The sequence below is a fragment of the Accipiter gentilis genome, chromosome 21, assembly GCF_929443795.1.
Source record: "Accipiter gentilis chromosome 21, bAccGen1.1, whole genome shotgun sequence".
NCBI lineage: Eukaryota > Metazoa > Chordata > Aves > Accipitriformes > Accipitridae > Astur > Astur gentilis.
Window position 1 is genome coordinate 15,665,899 of NC_064900.1, and position 12,423 is coordinate 15,678,321.

The 12,423-nt window shown below is 48.3% G+C and overlaps 1 protein-coding gene across 3 annotated transcripts in view; it reads right to left on the reverse strand.

Annotated features, from left to right (window-relative positions):
• MPZL1 (myelin protein zero like 1) overlaps positions 1-9,550 on the reverse strand; it is a 40,185-nt gene extending 30,635 nt beyond the window's left edge. For all 3 annotated transcript variants that reach the window (XM_049824353.1, XM_049824355.1, XM_049824354.1), the window contains exon 1: positions 9,417-9,550. In XM_049824353.1, coding sequence (XP_049680310.1) covers positions 9,417-9,546 — 130 coding nt within the window. In that variant the 5' untranslated portion in view covers positions 9,547-9,550. The remainder of the gene's footprint in view (positions 1-9,416) is intronic.
• Between the last annotated feature and the right edge of the window lie 2,873 nt (positions 9,551-12,423).

A 12,423-nucleotide genomic window follows, 5' to 3' on the forward strand; every position in this document is an offset into this window, starting at 1 on the left:
ACTTTATAGCCAATTAAAATAGAGTTGGACGGTGCGAAACAAAGACAAAAACTAAAATACCTTTCCCTCACCTCTTTTTCCCCGCCAGCTCAACGTCACTCCTTCATTCCCAACTCCTCTACCTCCCCCTCACTCCCAGGCAGCCAGGGGGAGATGCAGGGCTGTGGTGAGTCCGTAACAGCTCCTCACTCCTCACACTTTTCCCTGCTCCAGCATGAGTTTTTCCCATGAGCTTGCAGTCCTCCAGGAGAATGACTCCAGCCTGGGGTCATCCATGGGCCGCAGTGTGAGTATCTGCTCCAGTGTGCTCTCTCCCAAAATTTCCAGGGGCTGCAGGGGAATCTTTGCCCCAGCGCCTGAAGCACCTTCTCCCCTCCTCCTTCTCTCACTTTGGGGTTTGCAGTGTTGTTCCTCACACTTTTTTCTCCCCTCACTCCTCACTGCCTGTGTGGTGCTTTGCGGTGCTTTGTCCTTTCTTAAACATTATTGCAGAGGTGCCACCAACTCGGCTGAGGGGCTCAGCTGTGCCCTGCATTGGGTTCAGTGGAGCTCGCTGGAACTTGCTGTGTCAGGCATGAGGCAGGCCCAGCCTCTCCTCACGGAGACTGTCCCTGCAGCCCCCCCCAAAAAAAAACCTTGATGTCTACACCCCATACATTCATATATGACACAAAGCAATATCAGCTACAGAAATGATGACCAGACAAAGTCACACCAACCTATCTTGACATCTAAGATTCAAAGCAACTAAAACTAAATTCCGCTGCCTCAAAGGAGGACAGAAGAGTTCAGTTTCACTCTCAAATGCCAATCACCAAACCAGCTTTTTGCTGCTGCTGCTGCAACAGCTCCCCAGGTTGCCAATCTCATCAAGTAAGTCAGGCTGCTGAAGGAAAGACAGCTTCCTGCCTCCAGTAACACAGCCAGTCCTGCAGCACCCTACCAGCTCTGAGAAACAGCAAAAAAAAAAGCTGCTGACACCTAGCCCATGAACACCTACCACCTCCTGTCGCCTGGCTGCTGGGAACATTCATCCCCCAAGCAGAGACAAGCTCAGAAGAGCATCTGCTAACTCAACATTCACTTTCTCTTGGCCTCTTTGCATATTCAGCTAAGCTCTGCCTGACTCAACGATGAGGGGAAAAAATAGCTGCTTGTCACCCCAAGTGAAAGGAAAACAGTTTCATTGAGAAGCCTTAAGCAGGCTGTGACAAAGCTGTCAAAGCAGTCAATAACAACCATGTATCTTAGCCCTGCATACCTCTGTGCACCTACTTTGACAGAACTTAAAGACAAGTCTTCAGAGTCACTAAGCTTTGGCAGCACCTTCTGCTCCCACACTGGAGTCAGTTTTTCAAGTGGTCTCCTCCACATGACGCAGAGCTGCTCATTGTTCTACCAAGGGGCAGCAGAAGAACCTATGCTGAGATTTACTTCCAAAGCCCATGCTTTTAACTAGAAATGAGGAACAAGCATGAGAAACAGCAAAGAACGTCTAAGCTTCCTTGCCAGCCAGGCCACAGATATCTTGTTCAATCCCGAGAAAATAATTTCACTGGTGTATCACTCTCTCAACCTGGAAAGTATAAAATTGAGATGCTTGTAAAGGTGCCGAGATCCATGAACAAGTAAGCATTATAGTTGCTCTGCTTCATGCCCCAATTACAGAGTCAGTCATATGTCAAGTTTGGGCAGATGCTTATTTAGTCTCAAGGCCAGTAACATCTAGCCCTGTTCTAGTAACTTTTCCTTGGGGATCACAAAGCAATACTTCCCTGCCTATGCTGGAGACTGGGACACCAGTCAGCAGCTCATGTACTTTCCAAACCAGACATCATATTTTTCCATTCAACAGCCCTTAAGTGGTTTTCCTTCCATGACCAAGTTAAGTTTACAAGTGTTCAAATTCAAGTAAACAGTTCTTGTTGACAAAGTCAAACAAAAACAGTGAAAAACCCAAAGGGGCAAGTTAAGTAAACCCATTCAAAGTGCAAAGGGTAACTGGAACAGCTGATGGCAGCTGTCCTACCACTAATCTTGCAATACTAACACAGTCACCAACAAACACAGCAGATTACTCCTTGGGCACAGGGAAAGACTGCAGAAAATGGGAATTAAGATTAAAGAAGGGAACAAGAAGATAAAGAGTACATCTTAGAAGAGTCTCCTTGAAAGACACCAAGTTTCTCCCACAAAAAAGAATATCATCAAGCTTGCTTAACTAAAGAACTGAGAGAAGGTGGGTACACATGTTCAACATGGGGCAGAGAGAGTGAAGAAAGCATCCCACCATCACAAACATTTCCTAGAATTACTATTGCAATCCACTAAAACTGTCACAATGTCTACTAAAGAAATGACAAAAAACAAACAAACAAACAAAACAAAACAAACAAACAAAAAAAACCCCAAAGTGTGGACAGTGGAGATGGACATGTCACTGGCTGGAACAAAAGCTTCTAGTTATTAGTACTATTTCAAGTGAAACTGTGTTAAAAATACCAGTCATGTTGCCAACTGCTGATGGCGTGCAGCACCTGACAAAATCTAGCATTAGCAGCATGGAACTACCAATTTCCAAAACAAACTAGGCAGTACAATTTAGGATGTGGACAGGCAAATTTCATGAGGAAATACAGTGCAAAAAGTTGCATATCAAAACCACATAAGAATCTGCCCTTTTTTCCCCCTTTTACAATAATCAATCCACAGTTGCAACCAGCTCAGTGACAACAAATCTATATGCACCAAGAAAAATTTGCAGAAGACGCACTTTGAACCATCCAAGGTATTAGTAGCATTTCAGTTCCAGTCACTCCCACCAGTCATCATTCCTGACTCAGCATCATGTCCACCTCTTGCCAAATATTGGTATTTCCACCAGCCTCAAAGGTGAGCACAGGGATTTTTTCTGCGTAAGGAAGGACCTGATTAAAACCTGTTAAATAAAATCCTATCACTTAACAGAGCAAGGAGATAGAGACAGCTGAAATTAAGTCATCCATGTGATAACCCTCCTCAGCTAACAGGGTATTCAGTCACACAGCCAATCTGCTCTGGTATGACTAGGGACTTTCAGCAGTTCAAGCAAATCTGAAGCACTCTGAGAACCAGATCCCTTACTGTTCCACTGACTGCTGAATGCCTGCTGCCAGCTCTGGCACCTCACTCACAGCAATCCTACACTTACTTGCTAACCAAACTTGCTAACTTACTTGCTGAGCAAACTCATAACTAGCTATAACTTGCAGTAGCACAACCACAAAACCAAAAGAAAAAGCCCATGCTATGTATTTCAAAGCATTGTTTCACAAGAATTTGTCAGTGGTGGTGCCAATTTAAATAGCTCCCATGCACGCTTATAACGTGATGAATCTGACCAGGAACTAATCCACGTTCAGAACAGCCCTTTTCCCATTGTTTTCTTTTAAAACCAGACCAACACCCTAACTCAGTCCACTGTACACTGTATTTGTACAACTGAGCATGGTTAGGAGGCACTGAGTAAGAGCTGCTTCAGCTGGTTCTTCCTAGGAATGCTTCTCTTTTGTGAAGTGTTTATGGTCTCCCTTGTAGCATACTCTACATCACTTCCCCAGTTTACACATATGAGGTCATTTCTACAGCTATCCCTTTGACTAGAGCAGCACCTTCATCCATGCCTATGCTGACTTTGTCAAGCAGCAGGGTATGCAGCATCTGCACACAGCCATCATCTCAACACCTTCCACACTGAAAGAGTCAAGCAATCCTGCCAGACCTCTATCAGAAAACTTCAAGGCATAGTAACCAGTCAAGATTTTAAAAATCCTGCTGCACATATGGCTTTATAGAATTTATTACCAAGAGGGAACCTTGTTCACCATCTTTCACTTGCACACATTACAAAAACAAGTTACTGAAAAGCATAACAGATGGCTAGCAGCCAACTGAAGATAAACACCTCTGGCGCTGGCCATTTTGCCTACCTGGAGTTCACCTGCCCTGATTTACCTCCACCTGGTGAAGTGAAAGTACTTAGGAAAGTGCCATCAGCCACCACACACACAATTGCTGCACTGCCCAGTTTAACCCCTCCTTAAGGACCAGAACTTCAATGTGATTTTAAACACTGAAGGCAGGATGCAACCAATGTTTTAGGGCAAGCTCCCTTAATGCCCCTTAACATATGTGTAAAGCACCAGCAAATGTACCACAAAGCATCTTTTTCTGCAGGGTTGGAGGTAAGAGAGTTCATGAGAACAACTAGCCTTCCTGTTTTCTTTATGCACTTTAAGCCAAAACGTATCAGCAGCACCCACTGGAAAGTGCCAACTCAACAACTAAATAAAAATGCAGGAGCTGAAAGGCACAGTAGCAAAAGGAAACAATATACAAGGGCTGTGGACTAACCCCAGCAGGCAGCTCAGCTGCAACCCAGCCACTCACTCACTCCTCCCAGCGGGGTGGAGGAGAGAATTGGAAGTGTAAAAGTGAGAAAACTCATGGGTTTGATAAAGACAGCTTAATAGGTAAAGCAAAAGTTTACATTCACTGCTTCCCATCAGCAGGCAAGGGTTCAGCCATCCCCAGGAAAGCAGGGCTCCATCAGGTGTAACAGTGCCTTGGGAAGACAAAACACCATCAGTCCAAATGCCCCCCACTTCCTACTTCTTCCTCCCCAGCTTTTATTGCTGAGCATGACATCCTGTGGTCTGGGATATCCCTTTGGTTGTCTGGGGTCAGCTGTCCCAGCTGTGTCCCCTCCCAACTCCTTGTGCCCCCGCAGTCTACTCACTGGTGGGGCAAGGTGAGAAGCAGAAAAAGCCTTGGCTCTGTGTAAGCCAATATAAAACAAGTAACCAATGTAAAACATTGGTGTGTTATCAAGGCTGTTTTCATCACAAATCCGGAACATAGCACCGTACAACCTACTGTGAAGAAAATTAACTCTATCCCAGCTAAAAAGAGTACCAATACAGTTACTTGATATAAACACCTTCAATTAAAAAAAAAAAAAAAGGCTTATTCAGGACACAAAACAGAATGATCCTGCTACTTTAAAGTTAAAAGAGATGGGGGGGGGAGTAAAAATCAGTGGAACTAGGGGAAATCACCTGGCCCAAGGGTCATTTTTCAACCAGCTCAGAGGGCAAACAACACTGATGTTGCCCCTGCCTCAAGATGCATACCAATAGCATTTGTGCTATGGGTACAGCTTACTGCTAAACCCTAGCCTGAGTAAACACGTGCTCTTCTAAGTAACTGCTGTTTTGAGATAAGAGCAAATCACTGAAGTTAAGAGTTCCCCAAGCCTCTTCACCAGCAGCAAAGCCAGTTCAGAACTTGTCCTCTCCCACCACAGCTTCCTCGTACATGAGACGTTAGCATCCTCTCCACTGTGCTAATCACTACATGCAGGGTCACACTAACCCAGATCAGCAAAGTAATGAAGATAAATAAACCACACACACAAAAAAAAAAAAAAAAAAAAAAAAAAAAAAAAGACACAAACCATAAGGATGTAATTGTTTTCATACCCAGGCCTTCCAGCCTTCTGATGTATTCCTAGGATGTCCTGAGTTAGCATGCAACAGCTTAATTTTTTATTTTTTTTTTGCATAAAAGACTCTGTTAATGTATCAGTTAATTACATGTAGATGGTAGAAAGAGCCATGTATGCCATACATAATCAAACCACATCACACATCACACTCAAAGAACTCCCACTATGGGTGCTAATAATAAGCTTTAGACAGATGACTTCATAATGACCTATATAGCACCTCTCTAGCAAAATAATAATTCTTTAGAAACTATTCAGATTAAAACCTTTCAAGTCAAACAGTTCAAGACATCTGCCTTGTAAAACTAGGCTTCATTTCTTTGGTCTTCCATCTAGACTGAAGGTGCCCTGTATGGTACACAGGACATTCACCATCTGCTGTTATCAGTCAGGATAAGCTAAATCCACAGACTGACAGTGGAATCGCTGCTTAACGCAATCAACCACAATTCAGATAACAAGCAGAAGAGCCATGCTCATCGTTATTTACATAGAGGTAGAGGTCTGTTGGGTGGCGGGGGTCATGAAGAACCTAGCCATTTTACAAGGTGGCACTAAACCTCATTTTATCACCAAAATATTAAGCCACAGTCTTTTCAACATATTCAAGAACTTCTTGCTGCTGCAAGCGAGGTGACCTGCACAGCAGTCCCACCATCAATCCAATCAGCAGAGAGAAGAGTTTATCCACCTTATCACCTTTTCCCTTTGCAGAACCCGCTTAGCACTGCAGGCAAGGAAGTCTTCCTACCTGCAGCATCAGTGGGCTCAGCTTAAAAGAACTAACAGCTTCTGACGGGGTGAATACAGCAACTCTGACTAAACCTGGCACAAACATGAAATGAGCATTGTAACCCTGACTTACACTGTTATTTTCATGAAACATTTCAAGCAGCAACTGAAATGTACAGGTGAGCTCAAAGCAGAAATAGGCACTTGAGCTATTTAACATCTCAATACTCCTCTGCTTGTTACTGACCTGTGTGTATGTGCATTTGTGCACATGTATGCAAGTGTGTATAAAAGGGGTAGTGGGAGAAAGAAAAAAAAAAATATCAGGCTTTGTTGACATCAAAAAGAATAGTAGAAATATCAGTAACATTCCTTCCAGTAATGTCTAGACATTCTTTGAGACTTTCAGAAGCAATCAGGCACCACCCTCACGTTAAACACTGACACGATATCACTTTAAGTGATATTTACATGGTTTACAAATTCAGGATTGCAAAATAATCCATTTTCTTGATACTCTTGACTAGTTGCTCAAGGCTCACCCACCCATACAAGAGATTATACCTAGATTAACTACTTATGCCACAAATGTACTGTTTGTGATCCTGTGGACATTTGACAATGATCCTTCATTCTTACAAATAAATGAAGCAACCGGGTTTTCAGGTGACTGAGCGTAAACAAGCAAGATGAACTTCTAATGCATGCATGCAGGTGCACACAAGAAAATAAGCTTAAGCCCCCTTATCTGTACTGAGCTGTGAAGCAACAGTGACCTGCTTGGCTTGGCAAAGCAGACTGTGATGTTAAACCAGGCCTGTACAACACGGTCCCCTAAGTAATACTGCAGGTTATTGGCCACAGGAAACAGGTCTGCCATCGAGCATACGAAGAGGCAGAAGAGGAGCCACAAGCCACAGCAGCTAAGCCAGGCAGCACGTTACCCAGCCACACATCACATCCGAGGAACTGAGCGGCAACAGCCCTCTGAAAATGCCACTTCTGCCCTTGCCCTTTTGCTTGGCAGTTTTTTTATTTCTGAACCTCTCACTAGATGAAAATCCAGCATGAGGAAAGGGAATGGAAAGAGGGTCCTTGAAAAACAGCAGGAACTGGAACAACACATGCAAGCCAAAAAGCAGAGTATTTATTACACTGGACTCCTTACAGCCCCAAACTCTAGAGAAGGTCATCTTTTCCCTACCAATCACCAAGCTACTTTGCATATGCAAAAAAGGTGAAGAGCCTGCACTCTGGTCGCTTATTCCCACGCAGAGATGTAAACCTTGTGCCAACTCCACACATGGACGAAAAAATAAAAGTGCCTTTTCAAAGCAGACAGGAGGCTTAAGGATGTGCAGTATAAGTACAGAGAGAAGAAGCCAACATGGGAATAACTTATGGAGTTAGAAAAAAAATCAAAGAGTTGTAGGGATGGGAACAGAAACACAGTTCAACACAGATAAGATTGTGATTTTAACACCCATTTATTCCTTTCAATTGCAATCTCACTTTTTAGATAGTTTCTACCCTAGGGAGGGGTCTCTTCCAAAAGAGTATCTTGTAGCTTTGCTTGGTTTCAAGATATTATATTTGGTTACGTACCTCAGACTTTGTAGAATGATCTACTACTGCCAGCTACCCATAGCATTACTGTAGCGGTACCTTTTGTTGTGGTCAGGGAAAATATGCTTCCTTCTTCTCTTGTCTCCATATTTATTTTCAGAGAACTTAGTTTTACTGTAAGCTATGTATATATCATATCTACCTACTTAATTCTAAATATTAAGGTGTCTCTGAAGATACACAGCAAGCTTAGCAATCTCTACTTGCGTCTATTGCAAAGTGCAGTAATCTTAAACCAATCCAAACAATGCTATTTGGAAATAAGAAGTTTTAAGTTTCGTACCACTCGGCACAGTTCCTTATTAAGCCTCCTTCCAGATGGCCTTAGTGTTACACAGTTTTCCAGACAAATGAACCGAGAAGGCATCAGGCTTCTTTAATGATTCCTGCTGAAATACTTTGCAAAGTTTTACCCACTAAGCAAGTATTGCCAACCAAATATATCTTCAGGTGCCATACCATCACCGTTCACGCCTAGGATCTACACACACTGAGCTACCTTGGGAAACGCGTACGCTCTTTTCATTTCAGAAGGCTATGTGAAACGTAGAACTCTTTGCCCTGTAAGAATATAAGCCACAGCAAAGTTAAGCATCACCCTGCTACTCTCCTACCTACACGAGTCATAGGCACTTCATTCTGGCTGATGTAATTACTCCTCCACCCAAATACTTCACCACTGACCAAATCAAAGGTGTTTTCCAAGTCATCCACCCCAACTCCAGCATCCCCATGTGCCGGTCGCCTCCACGCCGCGCCGTGCCTGTCCTCAACAAAGGCGAGCCGCGTCCTGACTGAACAACCAGCCGAGAAAGAACCGGCAGGTGCTGCCGCGGGGCCGCCACGCATCACGCATCACGCCCCTGCCCCCCCCCCCCCGCGGCACCGCCGGGCCCTGGCCACGCCGGCGCCCCGGGACGCGCGGGGTGGGTGGGCGGCGGGGCTCAGCCGCAGGCAGGCCGCCCGCTCGGCCCGCGGCAAACGCAGCCGCGACGCCGGTCCGAGCCCCGCCAGCCGAGGCGGAGGGGGCCGATTCTGAAGCGGGTGGACAGGGAACGGCAACGCCGGAACCCGCCCGCCACATCGCCCTCCGTCCCGGTAACCCGGCGACGACGACCGGGAGCGGCACTTAACGGGACGAACCGGCTGGACGCGGGTCGCCGCCCCGGCAGCCCTCACCCGCCCCGGGCGGGCACCCTCCGCCAGGGGCGCGGTACGGGCCGGGGAAGGGCCGCCCCGCCTGCGCCCGCCTCCCCCCCGAGGGCCCGGCCCCTCTCTCCCCAGCCCCGATCGGCGCCGGCGGCCCCCGCCGGGCCCGACCCAGGCCGACGAGCCCAGCCCAGCCCGCCGCCGCCGCCGCCGCCTGCCGCGCCGCGGGTCGGCTCGGCTCGGGCAGCTCCCCCCGCCGCATCGAGATCCGCCCCGGCTACGAGCGCAGCCCCGCGGGGGCAAGCGGCGGCGGCCGGCCGGCCCGCCCGCCCGCCCGCCCGCGCTCGCTCGTTCGCTCGCTCACCGGCGATCAGGGCGGCGGCGGCCAGCAGCCACGCCGAACAGGGGAGCCGCGCGGGAGCGGCGGCCGCCGGGCGCCCCGCGGTGCCTCCGGCCGCTGCCATCTTCCTACCGCCGCCACCCCGCGCCCCCATTGTCCGCCCCCGGCCGCGGGCCCGCCCCCCTGCTTTCCGCAGCCCCCTTCCCTCGTCGGGATAGGGCCCCGCCGCTGTCACTCGCGCACACCTCCTGCGTCCCGCTCGCCCACGCCCCGGCCCTGCCCCGCTCCTCCCCGAGGATTGGCTAGGGGAGCCACCCGTCAAGTCCAGGGGTCCTATCCGGGCAGGGAACGCACTGACCCGCCCCCCGAGCTGAGCACATTACTAGGTCGTCGTCCCCCCCCCCGCGCCCCTCCCGGCGGCCGCTGTTGTGGGCGTGTCGCCGCGGGGCGGCCGGAGCTGCCCCCGGCTCAGTGAAGTCCGGGGCACTCGGGGACAGGAGCGCGGCGGTGGCGGCGGTATCCCCGTCCCCATCCCCATCCCCGTCCCCATCCCCGTCCGTGCTGGCAGAGGGGAGGCCTGGGAACACCGGGTCTCGCCGCTGACAGATGCTTCGGCCTCTGCTGGCAGCAGGACCGGCCGGTGCTGCCGCCCGCCTGCCTTCACCTCTCCGGTACCGGGCCATTGCTGCCCTGCGCCCCCGCTGCCCTGCCTCCGTACGGGCACAGCGAGGGAGCCCAAGGCAGCCCAGCGTCAAATGCCCTTGCCTCGGGTTCTGGTGCTGCCCGAGAGCTAACCGTCTGTGCGGAAAGCTTACCTGAGCACCTCCGGAGGGAGGCCAGCGATCTTCCTACCTGATGTCAGAACACCCTGGAAATAACTGACAGCCACGCAAAGGGAGTTATGCGTTTGTTAGTCAAGATCTACGCGAGAGCAGTGGGTCTGTTGCTGTTGCAGCCTGCGAGGACCACAGCAGAATTCAGTCTGATCACAGCACAGCGCTGTGTCTCAAGACACTCTCAACGATGCGATTCTCTTGCTGTGCACTACTAGGCCTAGTTTTCCAAAGAGAAACAACAGCAGGAGCAGACCGCAATACTCATTTAGTGTTCCAGCCTCTGCGCAGGCATTGGGAAGCAAGTTACTCTGGGTGCATATCACAATGCGCATCCCAAACGCTTGTCCTGAGCCGCCAGGGATGCGGGAGTGCTGCTGCAGGCTGCAAGCATGGCCAAGGGTGGGTTCCCCCTGCGTTCACCAAGATCCTTCTTGTTCTTCCCTGTGAACTCGGAAAGCCTGTTCTGGCATGTGTTGCTTCTAAGTACAGGCTCCTTCAGAAGCTCTCCCGCTATGCTGAGCACATAACCACCTTTGCCTTTCACCTGAAAATACCTGCTTGGAATTTCCCCCAGCTTACTGACTGGGCTCCCTGCTGTTATGGACTGCCTGAGACCAGGCTTGCACCATCCCTTCTTTATGTCCTTGTTTCACTTCCTCTCTTTTGGGATAATCTTTGTATGAGTGTCTTCTTTTGCTAAGCTATGTATTTTAAAGAAGTTGCACAAGCTTAGTCATATCGTAAGGTTATTGCTCACTGCATCCATACTTCAGAGGCCTGCAGTGTACTCGGTTCACTCCTGCCTGGTGCTCCATGAATGCTGGTCCTCTCCCAGAAGCATGTGCCACCAGTTTCTCTGTCACTCTCTGGCCACCTAATCACATCTGCAGATGAAAGAGGCCACAGGAAAGCCCTGCTACTGTGTGCCATGTTGAGGAGGGCCATGACGAAGCAAGCCCCTGCAAAAACACAGGCAGGGTTGGGGTTTTTTTCCAGCTATGATGCAAGACACCAGGTTACGGTTCTCATGGCATTTAAAATGTAATGGCATATGCGTTCATTATTTATGTCCTAGGGGGAAGCTCTGGAGCATATTCCTCAGCTAACTGTTGTACGCATTTCCTAGAAACCCAGGCTACCAGAAATTCAGGGCAGCAATTGGGAACAAAAATCAACACAGGCAACTCTTTGTATCACAGGGAATTATCACCTTGTTCGGTTGCCACGTCATTTAGTCTCTCTGACTTCCCTTGTGAGTCTTCAGCCAACTGATCAATATCGCCACCTTCCAAATGGAGCAGAAACTGATACGCAGTGATAAGCCTTTCATCCCAAGCCCTTTTGCCTCAATACTCCCTCAGAGCTCTTCCTTTCCCTGGAAACTCCACTCACCGCTTATAGCTCTCCTCAGTGACTGGAAGTGCTCTACCAACATGGAAGCACCTCAATACCCAGAGTTCACTGTTTACCTTCAAGTTCTTTAGTACCACACAGTTTAAAAATGTTCAATCCCCTCAACAGGCCAAGCTTCATCTTTCTAGGCTTTTTTTCAAGACAGCCAACCTGAAGTTTAAAAAAAAAAAATCCTTCTTATTCTCAAATTTACTGTCCTTCACAGAGCTCACACATTCTCTTTTTATGTACTAATAAGCCTGATTCAGCCATGCGTGCCCCTTGCCAGAGGATTCCTACAACCTCTCCTTTCCCTGACAGAGCTGAGGTAACGTTGTCACAGGTACAGCCCTATGATTGCCCCATTTGCTGTGTAGTAGTACTGCTGTTCAATACAGAGAACATTTGGGAGAGTATCTGGTCTGCTTACTGTAGACCATTTTTTATCCAGAGAGTAATGATCAAATTATTGTCTTGTGCTATTTCCAGAGAGGAAGCAGGGTGCTTGAACAACTTAATTTGTCCTGGGGAACATATATTGCATTTGTATGCTATGACATGTTACTATTAAGGTTACGACAAAAAGAACTGGGAACACTTCTCCGAGTGAGCTGTTAAATGCAGAGCTTATAAGCGGTGCTACACAATTCCTTAACTCATCTCAGCACACAACTCCCTGATAAGCTAACCCAAATAAAGGCGTTGCTGCTGCCGTCCTTCTTCCCTCTAGCTATGCAATTCTACAGTCTTTATAGTGATAATACTGGTACTAATCAAACTTATTGTAATTCAGCTCACTTAGC